The sequence below is a fragment of the Argentina anserina genome, chromosome 5, assembly GCF_933775445.1.
Source record: "Argentina anserina chromosome 5, drPotAnse1.1, whole genome shotgun sequence".
NCBI classification, from domain to species: Eukaryota; Viridiplantae; Streptophyta; class Magnoliopsida; order Rosales; family Rosaceae; genus Argentina; species Argentina anserina.
In genome coordinates, this window is record NC_065876.1 from 9204958 (window position 1) to 9224857 (window position 19900).

Genomic DNA, 19900 nt, shown 5'->3' on the forward strand with positions numbered 1-19900 from the left:
CCTAATTATAAGTGAAAGGAGAGTTGCACCTCTAAATGTGGAATTATTATTGTGTGGAGATTCCTATTGCATATGAGACTTATCCTTCCATGATTTTATTTTTTAATTGGTATGATTTTGCTTTTTTTTTTTCCTTCTTGTAAATATCTTTATCATTTTGTACCGTAACTCAGAAAAGTTGATGCCTACCCAAGCCCACACCCACCCCATCTTTTTCCCTTTTCTGGACTATTTCTTTCTTCATGCCTTGGCAACCTAATTTTACTTTTCCATTCACCTACAAAACCATATATAAATAATAAAAACAATAATTACTTCATTTCACTTTTGCCCATATTTCAAGCAACAATATACTTTAGAAATGCAAGATTAAGAAAATCCCCCTACCCACTATATATAAAGTATAGTTATTTCTCACCGGATACCAACCAAAACCATACAATTGGTATTTTAACCAAAGATGTTAGATAAATCATTACACATATTCAAAAAAAAATCCCCCATTTAATAATTCCATCTTTTCATTTCTCATTTCCATTTTTTAAATCACAATTCGGACAGTCTTAGGAAAGTTAGGCACCCAATAAGCTCAAAAACAAAAACAAGCTTTCTTATTATTATCTCACCAAATTGAAATCAGATTTCAAAGAAGCTCAAAAACTCATCTTTTCTTCTTCCCATCCCAAAACAAATAAAAATCCAATCTTTTTTTTCCAGAAAATAAAATTCAATCTCTTTGCCCAGAACCTTTGTTTCTCCAGCTATCAGTAAAACAACCATTCCAATTTTGTTGGCTTAATTTTCAGGTCAAAAGCTCTAGGAAGCTTTCAAACTCCTCAAATTTCAAGTCCTTTTTTTTCATTCAAAGGTCGAATTTTTGTTCCATTCTGGTTGTGCATCATTGAGTTGGGTGGGTTTAGATCAGTAAGTAAAAATGGGTTTCTGTTAAAAAAACTCTCAAAAAGAAACAAACTTTGGGGTTTAAGGTAAACTCTATCAATGGAGGGAAGGGAAGCTGTCAATAGTAGTGGGGTTACAGTGGTGGGATCAGATGCTCCTTCTGACTACCACGTGGCGCCGAGGGTCGAAAACCCGGCCAATAACGCCGGATCAGCACCTGCGCCGCCGGTTGCGGCGGCGGTACCGGCGGTGGCCGGCGGGGAGATGCCGGTGAAGAAGAAGAGAGGGAGGCCGAGGAAGTATGGGCCGGATGGGAGTGTTACTATGGCGCTGTCACCGAAGCCGATATCGTCAGCGGCGCCGCCTCCGGTGATTGATTTCTCGGCGGAGAAGCAGCCAAGGGGGAAAGTGAAGCCGGCCAGCTCAGTGAGCAAGACCAAGTATGAGGTGGAGAATTTAGGTAATGAAAGATATATGCATACCCTTTTTGAGTTTTGAGTCAGTTTTATAGTTGGTTATGAGCTCAAAGTTGTGATTTTTAGTGATGTTTCTATGCGGGGATTGGGCAAAGATTTGAGTCTTTTTGTTGGGAGAGTCTGAGAATTTAAGAGGGAGTGTGAGGTTTGGGGTTTATGGGATTCTTGATTTAGTAGATGTGGGACCTGTGATTGGATGCTGTTATTGAGAGAGAGAGAGAGAGAGAGAGAGAGAGAGGAGAGAGATCTTGGTGTTTGTGTGGTGGTTCTGTAAAGATGAGTTTTGTGGGTTGGTATGGGAATGATGGAATCTTCTTGTTTTGGCTGTCCTTTGGCATTTCTCTCACCTCTTTTGAGCAATGAAATTTATGCCAGGTGCCAAGTTGTGTGCCTGCTAAAGTCTGCAAGTGATGGTGAACAGTCTACTTGGACTTGAAACCTGTCTTAAACTTGCTAACATGAATCTAGAGAAGGATATCCTCCCCTTCTCACACTCTTTGATACAGTTTTGGTCTTCTTGAAGATACCCAGCTCTGATTGTGTGTTGTATTGTGGGACTTGCATTATTTGTTTCTCAGAATAAGACTGAATTGGTCTTTGGGTTTTTGTGTCATATCGTCTGCTGCTAGCTTTTACATTTGGGTCAGCTTGATTTATGTTTCTCTGAATTGTTCTCTGCAAGATGTATGGTGGAATCTTTAATCTTAGCTATAGATCATCAGAAGTGTGCCACATGGAGTTTTGATTAATTGTTTTGGCTGTTAATTTTAATGACTTGAGTCAGTTTGTCTTTGTAAGTTTGTATGCAGTTGCTGGTTTTCTTTTCAGATTGATCGGTCATCTTAAATACATCTGTGTACGTTCCAATCACTCACTGCATACGTTTTACAGATGCATTATAAATAGCTCGGCTTATATTTATCGTCCGTTCTGATAATCTTTCAATTTGGTACCCTATCACTGATACAAGAATCTCAGGTCTTTCCTGTTGCTCTGTGCACTGGATATCTGGCATATACAGACTCATACTTCTTTTCATATATAATTTTGTTTGCATGATTAGTTTTTTTTTGAAACAAATAGGTAAGGAATTGAACCAATTTGGTTTTAGCATTAACGATTGCCACTATACTTCTAGGGCTGATTATCTTTCTACTGCCAAACATAAAGTCTGCTGGGAACATAAACCAGGCATAAAGTCTTCTGGGAACATGGGATCTGAATAAAACTCTCACACCATGTACTGTCTCACGGAAATTATAAGGAATCTTTAATATGTTGATGTATAATGTATCCTCATTAAGCTAGTTTCTTGAAATTTTCAGTTACTTCCTAATATATCATGTATTGTTGATCCTGAAAGTGTTGTTGTTTGTTTTGTTGAGTTAGATATGCAATTGGCAGAAGTATAAGTCAACACTTGTTTCTGGTAAAACATGAGATTAAAGCTTTTCTAAGGGGACCTATAAGATTGTTAATGATCTATGAATCAGTACTCGACAGTTTATATTACTTTCCTTTACTCTGATTTGGAATAAATTGATAGTGCAAATATCACAGAATCTATCGCAAAGTGAGAGCTAATGTGAGATTTTCATTTGTGTAGGTGAATGGGTTGCCTGCTCTGTTGGTGCTAATTTTACTCCTCATATAATCAATGTTAATTCTGGAGAGGTAATTAACTTGAAAATTAAAGTTAACGTTAATGAGTATGTTACATTGTTTAAATAGCTGGAGATGCCATCATGAGTATTAGTCTCAGCAGATGCCACTGATAACCAATATACATTTCAGATCTTCAGTAACTTCTTTAGTAGATTGTCTTTTTGTTTTTTTACTTCACCGAGTACTTAAGCCCTTAAAGTTGACTTTTTCTGTATCAACTCTGGTTGTCTTAGGATGTCATGATGAAGATTATATCATTTTCTCAACAAGGTCCTCGAGCTATATGTGTGCTCTCTGCAAATGGTGTGATATCGAGTGTTACACTACGTCAACCTGATTCTTCTGGTGGCACATTGACATATGAGGTGATCATTTTATCCATATTTTGTTGGTGGTGTCCTTCAGTGAGATAGTGGGGAATTTCTAAAGTGATTTGCATATAAATATTATTACTGTATGTTTTTAACTGTTCAGTAGTGTGCATTTTCCGTAATATCTAAAGCATAGTTTGAAACTTCTTGTTCCATGTTCATTATGGAATCGTAAAGTAAATTATTATCCCTTCAGAAGGCAAATAATAACAGCTGTTTTCTTTTCCTTTAAAACAAGAGCTCTTTTCCCTTAACTCTGTTATTGGAATGATGCCATGATATGCATGGGGAGGCTTAAAACCAGCGAGTTTGTCGTTGAACCCCCCATCTTTGGCGGATATTACTGTTCTTTTGTGGGGTTACTTGTGCATGATAGTCTGGACAAGACTGCTGAATGTCTAGCACTCTTGGTGCTGATACTGCCAGAGTGCCAGTGACTGGCAAAATTCTTGGGCGAGATTAGAATTGTGGTGTACTTTAATGTGCGTAATTAAAATCGAGACTAGGCATAGTTGTGCTTTTATGCAAACTTCACCATAGGAAAAAGCTGTGAGAATTTTGTTCGTCTTTCTGGAATTGACCTTCTAAAGGACAAAAATTGTGCATCACCGTTACATTAACGATTTTCACTAGGTTAACGTTGGCCATGCATTGATTATATCTCTTGTCAGCTTGTTGCAATCATTTCACCTATCCCCAAATGCGGCTCTATGATTTCTTTTGTCTGCATTCTCCAGTAATTTAATGACTTGGATTTCATCTGGTACTTCTTAACCATGGGACGTGTTTTCTGTTTCTATAACTTCCTATTTTTAATATCAATTTTCTTGCAGTTTATTGAACATTCTCTATTAATCATTGGCGGACATTCCATCCTTGCCTTTTTCTTTGCAGGGTCGCTTTGAGATACTGTCGTTATCTGGTTCCTTTATGCCAAATGAAACTGGAGGGACAAGAAGCAGATCAGGTGGGATGAGTGTTTCTTTAGCAAGTCCTGATGGGCGTGTTGTAGGTGGTGGAGTTGCTGGACTATTAGTTGCTGCAAGTCCTGTCCAGGTATGGTAATGTCTCTGGGGTCCTAATTTTATGGACAGAAAGATTAAAGAACCAAATAAGCAGGATGGTTATTACTTGCCTATAAAATATGAAAATTAATACTACCATTATTCAATATTTCTTTCTTGTTTTGTAATAGGTTGTAGTTGGCAGTTTTCTGGCTGGAAACCAGCATGAGCAGAAACCCAAGAAACAGAAACATGAATACATTTCTAATGCAACACCAACTATGGCTATTCCTGTTTCAAGTGCTGAGCCAAAACCAAACTTATCATCTACGACTTCCTTCCGTGGTGATAATTGGTCTTCATATCCGTCCGATCATAAAAGTAAGACTGACATTAATGTATCAGTGCCCGGAGGTGTAATGTGACGTGTCCATGCTTATTTGTTGCAACATGAGGTTTCTCACTGACCACAACGGCAATTCATCTCCCAGTCTCCAACTGTTGGATCTTAATTCACCTTGTTTGTTGTCTGGAAACTCGTTGACTACTAGAGTCATCTAGCTTCATCTCGGGTTACCCCCAATTGATGTATCATTTAATTTTAGTAGCTTACTTAGGCTCTTGTTGCACTGCTGCTGTAGTGTGATGTAATATTAGCACCCCACCCGAATGTGACTCTTTGGATTGATGCAATGTGATGTAGAAGTTGGTTTGTGACAATCTCACTCTCTTGTCTCATTTGTTTGATTCTGTTGCTTCAACCCTGTGATTCTGATAGCCGAGAACAAAACATTGATTTTGAGGTTCGTGTTTTTAAAGATTTCCAGTCTCTTTCCGAACCCACAAAGCATAACAAACCCTGTCGATCAGCTCAAGTCAGCTGCCAATCAACATCAAGAGAAACTACTTAACATCTTGTTAAACAAATCATAATGGAAGCAGCACCCAGCGGTCAGCTTTGAATAATCCCCATCTCTTTGGGACCTTAGATTGTGTGTGAACTTAAACAACAAAGTTGTGCCACTGGGAATCGCCCACTCAACTACTCAAGCACAGGTCGTTTTCAACGGAAACAATGGACATGCCTGGCACATAAAATTTCTGAGCTCAAGTGAACTCACAAGGTAAGCAATGAACTTTCTTTGCTCAAGTGAGCTCATTTTATTTTTTTATTGAAAAAAAAAACTCAAATTGAGAAACTAGTCTGTTGCAAATCGAACTCGAATACACAACTTCTAGTCTATTTGCTATGTTTTCATTAAAAAAATGATTAAAGTAATCTTATTTCGATTGATATGTTTTGCCAAAAAAATATTTATTTAGAATATTTTGCCGCCCAGATTTCATGGGCAATTGATTTGTACTTCTGTGTAATACTTATTCAATTCAATATGTCAACTTCAAAACATGCCCAAATCTGCTGCTGTTTTTGTCAACGACGTGGTTTCATGTCTCATGCAGAAATAGAACACTAAAGAAAAAACGGGAAGGCCTCCCATTTCCCATTGAATTTCCCAGAAACCTTGTGTAAAACCCCAAAATAGAAACTACTTGCTTACCAATATTCCCAAGTCACTTGTTCAATACCTCACAGGGTTCATAAAAGCTTATTCAGATACACAAATCCTGGGCAATTTCTTGCAAAGGTTAACAAAAAATCTTTACAATCATTGAGATATTAAACTATATCAAATTATGATCAGATTCACTTCCATAATACTCTACATTCCAAGTGTACTGGCTTCATTAGTTTAATCATTGCCCAAATTAACACCCAATTCATACGTGGACTTGCTTGTGTTTTAGCTCCCTTCTAAGCTTCTAAGCAAGGAACTCATAAGCCCAGAAATGTTGTTATATGCTTGGAAGCTTTATTACGTAAGTTTTCAAAGAGATGATCAAGTTTTCTTCCCTTTTGACTTGGGTGAACCCTAAACCAGCTACATTTTAATGTGGAATGGGGTATGCTTATAATATACTCTTTCAAACTTTCTCGGAAAATCTCTGTATTTTGCATAGATGAAGCAATCATCAGCTCTATATATTTGTATGTTCGAAGAGGCCGGAGACTTCAGAATTAAACCGTCAACAACTATCTTTTGTAAACCAGGGCATGAGGCTTGTTTGGGTGCCTAGGCCCGTGTTTCTGTTGTTCCTAGCCATTGTTCTCGTCCTAATCTTTTTATTTCAGTCGATTTCACAACAAAACAATCTTCAGTTCTCATCGAATCCTCTTTTTGTGTTTTCGATTTGTAACATCATAATTGTTGCCATCATTATTGGTGATCATCGACCATCTGGTGTGGAAGTTGACAGCATCTTACCATTCCTATCCGGTTCAGCAGAAGATGCAACTTACTATAGTAAGGATGATGGTAGCAGCAAGCAGTACTGTAATATAGCTGGTCTTGTTAATAGCAGTGAGAATGTTGACAATGATGTTGATGAAAGTGAAGAAAATACAAATTATGATTCTGATGGTTACGATGAAGATGACGACGACAATGGTAGCAGCGATGAAATTGGTTGGGGGAACACAGATGAATCTGATGATAACTTGGAGACGAGAGTCGAAGACTTCATCAACAGGGTTTACAAGGGATGGCAGGAAGAGAGGTTAAGGGATAGTCTGTACAGTCCCCTGCAATTTTTTGGTTACACCAATCCCTTATAATATTTATAGTAAAACAGGACCTTCAAATTTTCTCCACACGGTAGATTAGATATGTAGAGCAAATTAGCTTGTTTCTTTAAACCAAATTATCTCTGTAAAAGACCAAAACAAAAGTTTCTGCCTCTTAAAGTCTCCTTTCAACGAGAATAGACCTTCCTATATATAATGTTGTTTGTCATCTAAGCTTTTCCTTTTTATCCGTTGAGAACTTTTGTAAATAAGATTGTTATCATATAGTAATACACTGCTCTGGTTTGCTAATCTCAGACTCTTGTACTCTATAGTTAGGCTGACATGTGAATCAGATCATTAATGTGGCACACTAGTGACACAATATAAGCAGACATGATTAGTTCTGAAACCTGTAACTTATATCACTATTCAATTTTCTTTATCTAACACAAGCTTAAACACTTGATAGTCTTGAACCACTGGACTGTTCCATGTGGATGAATTAAGTATTCATTAAGATAATGTTCTCTGGGAGGGTGTAAGAACGACACAACACCTTGTTATCAGAAAATAGTTGCATCATAAAGCCCTCGAAAGACAATGAAAAATTTCTATGCAGCAATTCAGACTAGGTAGAAGATTCTACAACAGAAAAACTGTAACAGCAGAAACAATCTAAATACTGTAGTTAGCCAATTTGGCTGGTGAGAAGCCCAGACCTGTACTAACCAAGACCCGTTCCGGCATCTCTGCTAGGTGAGTCAGCCTTAATACGAGGCGGCCTAACTACACGATCAATGAGCCCATACTCGAGAGCCTCCTGTGCATTAAAGCGCTTCATCCGACTTAGGTCTTTGTTAATCTGCATGTACATATTTCAGAATGAGCATTCATCCTACAATGATAGATATTTAATTAAACAAAATTGCAAAGGTGTTATAAAGGAAAAACGAGATTCAAATAGGAATAAACCATTTCCAACCTAAGAGTCACATAGGCAGCTTCTGCTTATGTCATGTCTAAAGTAGGCCAACAAACAATTCTAAAAACAAAAAGGTGGCCACTGAACTCCAAAATAAGAAACTAAAAGATGTAAATAAAAAAGAAATTTATGATTCATGTTATAATAGTTGCAGCACTTACTCAAGCAAGCCAGTAATCACATTCAATGAGGTCATCAAACCACCTAAGTGACCCAACCAGACGCAAATCTAAATTTACTTGTCAAACTAGCTAACCTTTTCAATTGGCTGGCCTGTCTTCTCTGCCAACTCATTAAATAGGTAATCTCTGATTCTGAGAAGCTCATTTGCTTCATTGCGTATGTCATCAGCCTGCCACAAAATTTTGAGAACTTTAATAAAAGACCAACAATCTGCAAAAGTGAAACTAATGAATCGCAGCCTATTAAGCATGAGGTTGTACCTGACCACGAGCAGCCCCAGCAGGAGACTGCAGTGCAATTCTTGATAGTGGCATTGCAAACCGATTACCCTAATCATAGCAGAAGATGACAAAAAGGACAAAATTCAAAGTTCAACCATTTAGGAACTTAGAACAGATAAGTGTTACTCTTGTTTTTTCCTTCTTATAAGTTACTGGAAACATGATGCTCATCCATCAAATCATAAATGTACAGGCCATGTGAAGGAATAGCTCAGGTATTGTGAAATGGAGTCATTTTCTGTAAAACCTTAATGGGTCAGACTCCTAACTGTACTGACTTCCACTCTTCTAAGGCAAAACAAAATAAAAACGAAGCAACCAGAAGAAAAAAAACTGACATACCCCACAAGGGATGCTTTTGTTTTAACCTGGATTTAGAAAGGGGAAGAATTACCTTTTCTCCAGCTGCAAGAAGAAAGGCTGCCAAATTATAGGCATAGCCCACACAGTGAGTGCCAACAGGACTCTTCAAGCTTTGCATTGTATCATAGATAGCCATGCTCGGAGTAAGCTGTAAATGTGCAAGTTTTAGATATATGCCACATGGAACCACAAGCTCAAGAAATAAGTAAAGAATTTCATCATGAAAGATTGGAGGCTTACATCTCCACCAGGACCATTGATATACATATAAAGCCTTTTAGATGAATCAATAGTGTCTAGGTATAGCATTGTTGCCAGAATTTGATTGCTGAACTCTTCATCTATATTTTGCCCAATGAAGATAACACGTTCCCGGTACTACATTCCCAGGAAATGAGAAACATTTTAGAGACGCACAATAAAATGGGATTCCAGTAAAAACTGGTTAATTAGTTGAAATCAACACAGTTCTTGACATATAAGGTCAGTTACGTTTATTGTCATTCCAATACCAAGAAAGTTCCAAGAAAATTCCACGATACTTTCATATATTTTGTATAGGAACATGTTTTTAAAAAGAAAAAGATTCAACAGAGATGCACAACCATTCTTGACATGGTAAGTTAATCTCACTTTAGTACCACTAGCAAGACATGTTCAAGAAATGACTTACTAGGGCATTCCACAGATCAACCCATTGCCAACCTCCCTCACCAGGAGTTTGATAGGGAACCTTTGGTGTCCCAATTGGCATCATTCGAACTTGTGCACATGATGATCTGTGATTTCCTTTCCTGAAAATTACAAACATAAAGCTGCATCATCCATGCCTTAACAACCTGATATAGCAATTCAAACAATCTGCAGAAGACTATACATTGCAAATGTATAGCTATTCTTCTTTATACTATAAGAAAAACATAACCAAATCAACAGTTAACTTTATAAAAAAAATGCTCTATAAAAGTGTCAGTTGGTAACAAAAATGAATCACTACAATCAGCTTCTCCATGATGGTGAATCGATTAGACTTCTAAAGACATACTTCAACCTGACAGAAAAGGCTAGGACACTAATCCAGCATTCAAAGCAAAATTTTCTCCTAAAACATTACTATCATCTTTACATCTCTACTGCAGTTAATTAAAGAGTAAACCCAAAAGACAATCAATATGCTTCTACTCATTCAAACACTACACATACATGCACGAACATCACTAAAAAAGAATGCATGAACATTATATTCTCAAGACCTTTTCTTTTAACTAAAATGTTAGGAAACACTGCACAGATCACATAAATTTTCCTAGTACAAGCCCTTCTTGCTGTTTAAGAAGCATGATTCCAATACCTACACTAAAGTACACAATCCAAGTCCAGCATAATGCTATGAACAACGAAGTTGAAATCACCCTAGTCTGGTCACTAGAGCCACCAAATTGCACAAGCATTAAGCAAATAAATTACAAGCCCACAATTACTTACCTGGGTAAAAGGCTCTTACTAACTTTGCTGTAGAACTCAACCGTCAAGTTTGGATTTTTAGCTCCAAAAGTACCTTATCAGATAAAGAAGAACAAACAAACTTCAGAAATCAATTACATCCCAGAAAAGAAGACCCAATTGAGCTTATGGGATTAAGTAAAGAGGACCCAACTTACCCAAAGATTCAGGCTTTAACCCAGAAAAATGCTTTATTGAGCAACTGCGGAACACCAATTACAGATCACAATAAAGAACGTATTTTGGATTAAAAACAGAGGAAATTGAAGAGAAGAATGGAAACCCAAGTGAGTGAGAGGACCTGGGAGAGAGTCTAGCTTGGGGTTGAAGGCTTGGAGTGTACGTCGTGGTGGCAAAAGAGACTGCCATTTTCGTGAGCCAGAGTTGAAGAGAAACCAAATCTAAAGTTCTCAACTGGTTTTAGAAAGAGAGACAAAGATAACCGGGTCATGGGTCTGACCGACCCAACCCGACCCGACCCTTAAGTAAGGTCCGAGTTGTTTTGTTTACAACCTGATAACTTTGATTCTTGGGGTATTTCATTATGAGTTTTTTTCACCAACAGTCATTCAACTCTGGTGTACCTACCAATGTGATACCTCAACTCTTAATCGTACCAATGTGATACCCAGACTCTAGTATTGCTATCATTGAAGTACTTCCGTTAGTTTTTTTTAACTTTTCCGTTATCTTGGTGACGTGGCAGTTACGTGAGGCCCACAAAGAGGGTTAAAAGACAAAATTAACCTCATCTGAGAGGAGCAATGTTTTTCCCGCCCTTTACCTTGAGAAAGACACCCAACAATTCCAATTTTGGCGCCAATTTTCCCTCCCTACTCCTTAATTTGTGTCTCTTATCTAAACTAAAGAACTACCGCCAACCAGTCGACCACAATCTGATAAAACCTAGATCAATCTCATTTTCTATTTTTACCCTAGCACTTGTTAAACTAACAGAATAAATATAGAAATTTATATGGAACATCTCATTTCCACAATCTCATAAGAATAAAAACACATAACTTAACGAAATTCAAATACATGTTTAAGTACCATTTGTTGCCACCTTTTATGTTGATCTGCCATGATTTTTACTTGTAAGAACTAATGGTACATGTAGTTGAATTTCGTTAAGCCAGAGGGAATAATACCAGCAGATAAAGCATTGTACTAATGGTACTTAAAAGTTCTTACAAGCAAAAATCATGGCAGATCAACATAAAATGTGGCAACTAATGGTACTTAAACATGTATTTGAATTTCGTTAAGTTATGTGTTTTTATATTCTTATGAGATTGTGGAAATGAGATGTTCCATATAAATTTTTATATTTATTCTGTTAGTTTAACAAGTGCTAGGGTAAAAATAGAAAATGAGATTGATCTAGGTTTTATCAGATTGTGGTCGTCTGGTTGGCGGTAGTTCTTTAGTTTAGATAAGAGACACAAATTAAGGAGTATGGAGGGAAAATTGGCGCCAAAATTGGAATTGTTGGGTGTCTTTCTCAAGGTAAAGGGCGGGAAAAACATTGCTCCTCTCAGATGAGGTTAATTTTGTCTTTTAACCTACGAAGCACGGAAGCTTCACCAGACCTCCGATTCCCGCTCCGGAATCGGAATCGGAAGCGGAAGCGCGAGGAAGCGCACGGAAGCGCGTTGGAAGCGCGATTCCGGAAAAGTTGTTTTTGGAAGCGCCTCGGAAGCGCATGTTTCCAATTTGGAAGCGTGTTATTGAAATTAAAGAGGAAGCGTGAGGATAGTTTAGTAATTTTTCTCACTTAATTTCCAAACCCTACAATTCAACCACAAAACTGAGAGAAGTTCTCTTTCTCACTCTCTTACGCCTCCTTTAGTCCCCAAGTCTGAATAGTCAGCCAATTTACCCAAATCCTATCAATGATCCACCAAAATCGAAGAACAATCTGCCATCAATCTTGAAGAATTTCTTTATGAAGGTATGCTAGTCATTGTTTCTCATAATGTTGTTTTCTGGGCACTTTCTGCTTAGAATGATCTACAAACTTCAATACGGATGCGATTTTTCTGATTTTTTTACATGTTTTAGACGAGACAAGGGCGAACAAGGTTGCTGAACAATGTTTTTCGATTAGAGACTCCGATCAAGATGTTTTGAGGCTTTCAAGCTGACTGACGTGCAAAAAACTGAGATACTAGTGATTTTTTGGTATGTTTTTGTATTGATAGAGATGAATGTGGGTTTAGTTATGTTGTAAGAAAGTAATAGATTACCCAGTTAAGATGGCTTCTCCCAAAATAAGGCTGAGCAGTTTTAGCTAGTCATTGTTTCTCTTTCTAGTTCTTAAATTCACATAATGTTGTTTTCTGGGAAGTTTCTGCTTAGAATGATCTACAAACTTCAATACTGATGCGATTGTGCTGATATTTTGACATGTTTTAGACGAGACAAGGGCGAACAAGTTTTCTAAACAATGTTTTTCGATTAGAGACTCCGATCAAGGTGTTTGGAGGCTTGCAATCTGACTGACGTGCAAAAGACTGAGGTACTAGTGATGTTTTTGGTCTGTTTTCTAGTGATGTTTAATTGTTTAAGTACTAATTAGGTATTGATAAAGATGAAATATGGGTTTAGTTATGTTGTAAGAAAGCAATAGATTACCCAGTTAAGATGGCTTCCCCCAAAATAAGGCTGAGCAGTTTTAGCTAGTCATTGTTTCTCTTTCTAGTTCTTAAATTCACATAATGTTGTTTTCTGAGAAGTTTCTGCTTAGAATGATCTAAAACCTTCAATACTAATTCGATTGTGCTGATATTTTGACATGTTTTAGACGAGACAAGGGCGAACAAGTTTGCTGAACAATGTTTTTCGATTAGAGACCCCGATCAAGATGTTTTGAGGCTTGCAAGCTGACTGACATGCAAAAAACTGAGGTACTAGTAATTTTTTGGTCTATTTTCTAGTGATGTTTAACTGTTTAAGTACTAATTAGGTATTGATAAAGATGAAATGTGGGTTTAGTTATGTTGTAAGAAAGTAATAGATTACCTAGTTAAGATGGCTTCTCCCAAAATAAGGCTGAGCAGTTTTAGCTAGTCATTGTTTCTCTTTCTAGTTCTTAAATTCACATAATGTTGTTTTCTGGGAAGTGTCTGCTTAGAATGATCTACAAACTTCAATACTGATGAGATTGTGCTGATATTTTGACATGTTTTAGACGAGACAAGGGCGAACAAGTTTGCTGAACAATGTTTTTCAATTAGAGACTCCGATCAGGGTGTTTTGAGGCTTGCAATCTGACTGACGTGCAAAATACTGAGGTACTAGTGATTTTTTGGTCTGTTTTCTAGTGATGTTTAACTGTTTAAGTACTAATTAGGTATTGATAAAGATGAAATGTGGGTTTAGTTATGTTGTAAGAAAGTAATAGATTACCCAGTTAAGATGGCTTCCCCCAAAATAAGGCTGAGCAGTTTTAGCTAGTCATTGTTTCTCTTTTTAGTTCTTAAAATCACATAATGTTGTTTTCTGAGAAGTTTCTGCTTAGAATGATCTAAAAACTTCAATACGGATGCGATTGTGCTGATATTTTGACATGTTTTAGACGAGACAAGGGCGAACAAGTTTGCTGAACAATGTTTTTTGATTAGAGACTCCGATCAAGATGTTTTGAGGCTTGAAAGCTGACTGACGTGCAAAAAACTGAGGTACTAGTGATTTTTTGGTCTGTTTTGATATTGTTAGTTTGAAATGAGAGGTTAAAAACTCTATAGTACTGAGCATTGGGTTAAATAGTTTAATAAATTTACTTGAAAATTGGGTGGTTAAAGTGTTTTAAGGCATTTAGTTGAGAATTGAATTTAATTGCTTATGCATTTTTTTTGTAGAAATATGAGTCAATCTACTACGCCTTTACATAGTTCTGAAGGTAGTGTAAATGCGGCTGAACCATCCAATGTGGATGATAAAGCTCCTTTGTGGATGTATGTTAATAAGATTGAGAAATTACCTGGAGGAGGAACCTGGAGGTTTGAATGCAAATTTTGCAATATAATATTTTATGGGTCTCATAGTAGAGTTGTGACTCATCTGTTAAATGGGGGTGTAAAAGGAATTAAAAGTTGTTCTAAGGTCAGTCCTCAACATAGAGCTCATATGAGTAAGTTGGTGAATGATTGCAAGGAGAGAATAAAAAATGCAGCCCTTAGAGTAGTTCCATTGCCTTCATCATCGAGAAGAGCATCTCATTCTTCACTTGATTATAATATGAGTTATACTGTACCAAGTGCAAGTGAATCTGATCCAAAGAAGAGAAAGGGAATGGGTACAGCTTTAGAAAAAGTATATAAAATTGATGCTAGGGATCAATGTGATGGTGAGATAGCTAGAATGTTCTACACCGGTGGTCTATCATTTAACCTTGCAAGAAATCCTCACTATCGCAAATCATATGTACGTGCATCTAACATTCCAGGATATGTTCCACCTGGGTATAATGCATTGAGGACTACACTTCTTCAAAAGGAAAGGAAGAACATTGAAGTTCATTTGCAGCCTTTGAAGGACACATGGAAGCAAAAAGGTGTTAGTATATGTAGTGACGGTTGGTCAGATCCGCAAAGGAGACCCATATTTAACATGATTGCTGCAAATGAGAGTGGTCCAATGATGTTAAGAGCAATAAACAGTCAGGGTGAAATAAAAACTGGTGAGATGATTGCTGAGTTGATCATAGAAAGCATAAAGGAGGTTGGGCATGAAAATGTTGTTCAAGTAGTCACCGACAATGCTTCCAACTGTGTAAGGGCTGGTGCACTTATTTCAGCCAAGTATCCTACCATTTTTTGGACACCATGTGTAGTTCATACCTTGAACCTTGCTGTGAAGAACATATGTGCACCATCGGAGAGAACAAGAAATAATGAAGATGTGTATGACGCTTGTATATGGATAAAGTCTATTGCTGAGGATGTGACATGGATCAAGAATTTCATTATGAACCATGGAATGAGGCTGGTGATGTTCACAGAGCATTGCGACCTTAAGCTCCTTACAATTGCTTCAACCAGGTTTGCCTCATGACTTAGATCACACTTGTTTTGTTTATTGTAGGAATACAAGCTACTTACACTTCCTTTAAACAGGTTTGCCTCTACAGTTGTGATGCTCAAGCGATTTAAGAAAATAAAAGTTGGTTTGCAACAAATGGTAATTAGTCCTAAATGGGATGATTACAAAGAAGATAATGTAGGGACTGCATTTGCAGTGAAGCAGAAGATATTGGATGAGATGTTTTGGGATGAGCTTGATTATGTTTTATCTTTCACTTTGCCCATATACAGTATGATTAGAGCTGCTGACACCGATAGACCATCTCTTCATTTAGTTTATGAATGGTGGGAAAGTATGATTCAGAACGTGAAGAAGGCCATATTCCGCAAAGAAAGGAAGCAACTTCATGAGGAGTCAACCTTTTGGAATGCTGTGCATAAAGTATTGACATCTCGTTGGAGCAAGAGCAACACACCCCTCTATTGTATGGCACATTCTCTAAATCCCAAGTAATTTCTCACACTCTACTCTAATTTTTCTTGGTTTATTATTTTACAAATTGACATAAGAAATGAAATTGTTGGTTTTGTGGTAGCTATTAAAGTTATGTTATAATTGTTAATGATTATGGATCATTCGTGCATAATGATGGTCACAGTTCATGGATAATTTAATGAGCATCATTGTTGCATTTTTTTTTTTCTGGTTGAAGGTATTATAGTTCGGAATGGCTTGTAGAAGATAACACTAGAAAAGCTCCGCACCAAGATATTGAGATAACTAGAGAAAGAAAAAATTGCATCATGAAGTATTTTCAGGATCAAGATCAGCGGAGAGAAATCAATGTCGAGTATTCTAATTTCTCCTTATGTATGGAAGATTTTGGAAATGTTGATGCAATGCATGATAGGTTCATCCTACAACCTTTGACATGGTGGGCAGTTCATGGAGCGTCAGCACCAAAGCTTCAAGTCTTAGCATTCAAATTACTTGGACAACCTTCATCATCTTCATGTTGCGAAAGGAATTGGAGTACCTACAAATTCATACATTCTGCAACAAGAAATAAGATTGCTCCACAAAGAGCGGAAGATTTGGTGTTTGTACACACCAATCTTCGTCTCTTATCTCGAAAGAGTCAATCTTACAAAGACGGTCCAGAGCAAATGTGGGATATTGGAGGTGATCAATTTGATTCATTGGATGAGACTAATCTTGGGAGGCTTGAGTTTGAGGATCTATCTCTTGATGAACCTGAGTTGGAGGCCGTTTTGTTTGCTGGTGTTGAGGACAATGAGAATGAAGATGATGTCCCTAATTTTTGAGTATAATTGTCTTTAATTATATTTGTGTTGTTTAAGATTAAATTATTTGCATTTAAGTTGTATGAGAGTATATGAGACTATTTCAATCTTGAACATAAAAGTATTGACATAATAACTTTGAATTTATTGTGATATTTCATATTTGTTAAATATATATTATATATATATTATTTTATTTAAACGCTTCCAATACGCACCCGCTTCCAAACTAAATCGAAAAAAAACGCTTCCGCGTTTCCAAACGCTTCGCTTCCACGTACCCGTACCCGATTCCATGCAGCTTAGCTTTTAACCCTCTTTGTGGGCCTCACGTAATTGCCACGTCACCAAGATAACGGAAAAGTTAAAAAAAACTAACGGAAGTACTTCAATGATAGCAATACTAGAGTCTGGGTATCACATTGGTACGATTAAGAGTTGAGGTATCACATTGGTAGGTACACCAGAGTTGAGGGACTGTTGGTGAAAAAAACTCTTTCATTATACACCCAAATTTCTAACCTCATTCTAATCTAAACCCACTCCCACAATTTTGACATTTAGTCAAAACTATTAGGTTTTGTTTTAAGAAAAATTAAATAATGCCACAATTTAAATTTATTAACTATAAGTCAATTACCAAATATAACGTGATAATTAAATACCTTAATTAAAGATTTTTTCCATCTTTTAATTGGTCCCTTTTTATTTACAATTTTTATTAAATTTATCATGATGGTCATACTAATGTAGTTTTTTTAATTGAAATATTTTAATAAATTTTATTTTTGGATAATCTAAACTTTTCTATTTTAGAGGGAATGTTTTATCTTATTTTCCCAAGTAAAAGTTAATTTGATTTTTACTTTTTCTTTACCTATGTATTAAGATTATTTTTCTCGTCAACCTATTTTTTAAGTATATATATATACATGATGCGAGTTAACTAAGTACATTAGCTTGAAAGTCTTTATACAATGACTATTCGTTAAGGTACCTGATTATCAGACTTTTTTTTGTAAGATACCTGAATAATAGATTTTTTTTCCTCTTTGTTAGGTTACTTACTATGTTATACCTATAATTGAAGAAGATAACACCTTTCATTTATGTTACACTCGAACCTCAATTGCGTAGCTATATTTGTAGGTAAAACTACGAATGTGGTAGAAGAAAGAAATCAAAAAACAAAATACATACCTTATAAGTAGACATTTTTAGCATAAGTAAACAAACATCAAATGTGAGTATAGAAGTGAAAACAAAATTATTAAAAACAATTTGCGAATTTCTTGATGTAATCACATACCCTATTCTTTTCTTTCAAAACTCAAATGTTTTTCATAAGCACAAGTAAGAAGTATGGTATGCGTGTTTGCCTAAACAAACATCTTCTCTCCAAATTTTGAAGTCATAATTGGATTTTATATAAAAAATGGATACTATTGAAATGACTCAATGAGAATATTTTGACATATATAGAGTAATCACTTGAATTTAATAGAGTAATCAATTATGGGAATGAAGATGAATTTGAATTACAATCAACAACTATAATCAAGGAAGATTTGTATACTCATCATAGTCAATCTATGGTTCATATTGAGTATAGATTAAAAAAAATTATAAGTGTGGATCTAATTTTAAAGAATATCTTTATTATCGGGCTTATCTCTAATTTGATTTTGATTTTTTGGATAAAAAGAGTTAAGGGGTCGTGTAAGTTGTAGGCTTAGTAAAACCCCAAACCCTGAGAGAGCTTCCTCCGCAGAAATGGGTAGAGCCGAGAAAGAGAAACTGAACCGAACTCTGAACCAGCACCTCAACACCGTCCACGAGATCTTAGAGGTGATAGATCAAAACCCAGTTTCCACAGTTGAGAAGGTGAGCTGGGAAGATGTCGTCCAGATGGGTAACCAAGTCTCCAAACAGGCTACCATTGTTGGAATGATTTGGAGTGGAGATAGAGTAGAAGCTAGAGTGATTGAAGAAAACATGACCGCCTACTTCAATATGCTACAAAATTTCCTTCTTCTTTCACATGGGAGTTTGGTTGGTGCAGGGCCTACTCTTTCTTCTTGTGTCCACGCATCTGTAAAGCAAGTTGTTGACTCCAGTTTTAAGCTGATGAAGGAATCTGTCTCCTTGTATGGAGCAGTGAATAAAGACTGGAAAATGTCAATTCCACAGTTGGCTGGTGCAGTATGGGAAGCCTGTTCTGCGCTTAAGAAAGTTCCTTCCACAAATGTCACGGCAATCGGGCGAGCAATGACACAGGTTGCGGTCACCATGAAGGATGTTCTTCGTGAGATGAAGGAGCTTAAGCCAGCTACCGACTCAACAGGAGATGAGATGGAAGCAGAGATTCAGCCTCATTATGATGAAACTTCGAGCGACAGTGATCTGGGAAACGACCTGTCAGCTGAAGAGATGAAAGCTGCTGAGCTAGCAACTGATGCTGTGTCTGAGACTCTTGGCGTGATAAAGGAACTAATTCGGACCATCACAAGTTTGCTTAAACGAGAAAGTCCAATTGACAAGAATTTTGTGGATTCCCTAGAGAGATTGTTAAAGATGTGTCAAGGAATAGGAGAACAGATAGACGAGCTTGGAGCTTGTCTCTATCCCCCACAAGAGGTTTCCACTATCAAGACAATATTGGAAAAAATGTCCAGCCTTACAGATGATATGAGAGCTGAGTTACAGTGTCTTGAAGGAAATTTGGAAGCTTTTATTCAGGCATGTGATTGTTTGAAGAGAACATTGAGACGGCTTGATTCTGCGCTAGACTGCCCAACAACTGCAGATTGAGAAACCAAGGTGCAGAAGATTGATTTGAACAATTAAGGGAAATAGGGTTAGTGATTATCAAAATGGTTCTTGTAATGGTCTTTTTTCAATAGTTGAACAATTCTGGATGATTGTGTTATGTTGGTCTAGTACGATTGATTATATCAGTTGTGTACTGAAGATCCATCAGACCATTGATTAGCAATATCATAGAGCTGATACGGGTCATTCACCCTTCAATAAGATATCATATTATGTTAAAAAAAAAGTGTAAGTTGTAACTCTACTTGAATATAAGTATTTATTTGAGTCGGAGTTTCAGTTGTGAAACTTGAAGACCCATGCTCTTTCGAGAGTTCGTAGATTTGCTTGTGATTCGGAATGAACCTTTCTCGGTGGAGTTGGGAAGTTGTTAATAATAGAT

At 36.8% G+C, this 19900-nt stretch overlaps 6 protein-coding genes across 6 annotated transcripts; 5 read left to right on the forward strand and 1 right to left on the reverse strand.

The window, feature by feature from the left end:
• Positions 1–604: 604 nt before the first annotated feature.
• LOC126794166 (AT-hook motif nuclear-localized protein 1) lies at positions 605–5136 on the forward strand. The gene is made up of 5 exons (XM_050520826.1): positions 605–1360; positions 2983–3050; positions 3275–3406; positions 4307–4468; positions 4608–5136. Exons 1-5 carry the CDS (start codon positions 1000–1002, stop codon positions 4839–4841), a joined length of 957 nt encoding a protein of 318 aa, XP_050376783.1. The 5' UTR covers positions 605–999; the 3' UTR covers positions 4842–5136.
• Positions 5137–6529: 1393 nt separating this feature from the next.
• Positions 6530–7240, forward strand: LOC126795452 (uncharacterized). Its single transcript, XM_050522291.1, has one exon. The coding sequence runs from the start codon at positions 6530–6532 to the stop codon at positions 7088–7090; it is 561 nt and encodes a 186-aa protein (XP_050378248.1). The 3' UTR covers positions 7091–7240.
• A 270-nt stretch (positions 7241–7510) lies between these two features.
• LOC126794432 (ATP-dependent Clp protease proteolytic subunit-related protein 2, chloroplastic) lies at positions 7511–10743 on the reverse strand. Its single transcript, XM_050521147.1, has 9 exons — positions 10656–10743; positions 10513–10556; positions 10337–10409; positions 9525–9645; positions 9092–9229; positions 8883–8999; positions 8468–8536; positions 8281–8376; positions 7511–7904 (listed from the first exon to the last, which is right to left on the reverse strand). Exons 1-9 carry the CDS (start codon positions 10721–10723, stop codon positions 7767–7769), a joined length of 864 nt encoding a protein of 287 aa, XP_050377104.1. The 5' UTR covers positions 10724–10743; the 3' UTR covers positions 7511–7766.
• A 3941-nt stretch (positions 10744–14684) lies between these two features.
• LOC126794956 (uncharacterized) lies at positions 14685–15803 on the forward strand. The gene has a single exon (XM_050521757.1). It carries the CDS (start codon positions 14720–14722, stop codon positions 15410–15412), a length of 693 nt encoding a protein of 230 aa, XP_050377714.1. The 5' UTR covers positions 14685–14719; the 3' UTR covers positions 15413–15803.
• Positions 15796–16816, forward strand: LOC126794957 (uncharacterized). The gene is made up of 2 exons (XM_050521758.1): positions 15796–15891; positions 16293–16816. The coding sequence occupies exons 1-2, from the start codon at positions 15869–15871 to the stop codon at positions 16705–16707; spliced, it is 438 nt and encodes a 145-aa protein (XP_050377715.1). The 5' UTR covers positions 15796–15868; the 3' UTR covers positions 16708–16816.
• A 1625-nt stretch (positions 16817–18441) lies between these two features.
• On the forward strand, positions 18442–19721 carry LOC126794897 (uncharacterized). The gene has a single exon (XM_050521693.1). The coding sequence runs from the start codon at positions 18460–18462 to the stop codon at positions 19495–19497; it is 1038 nt and encodes a 345-aa protein (XP_050377650.1). The 5' UTR covers positions 18442–18459; the 3' UTR covers positions 19498–19721.
• Positions 19722–19900: the final 179 nt, after the last annotated feature.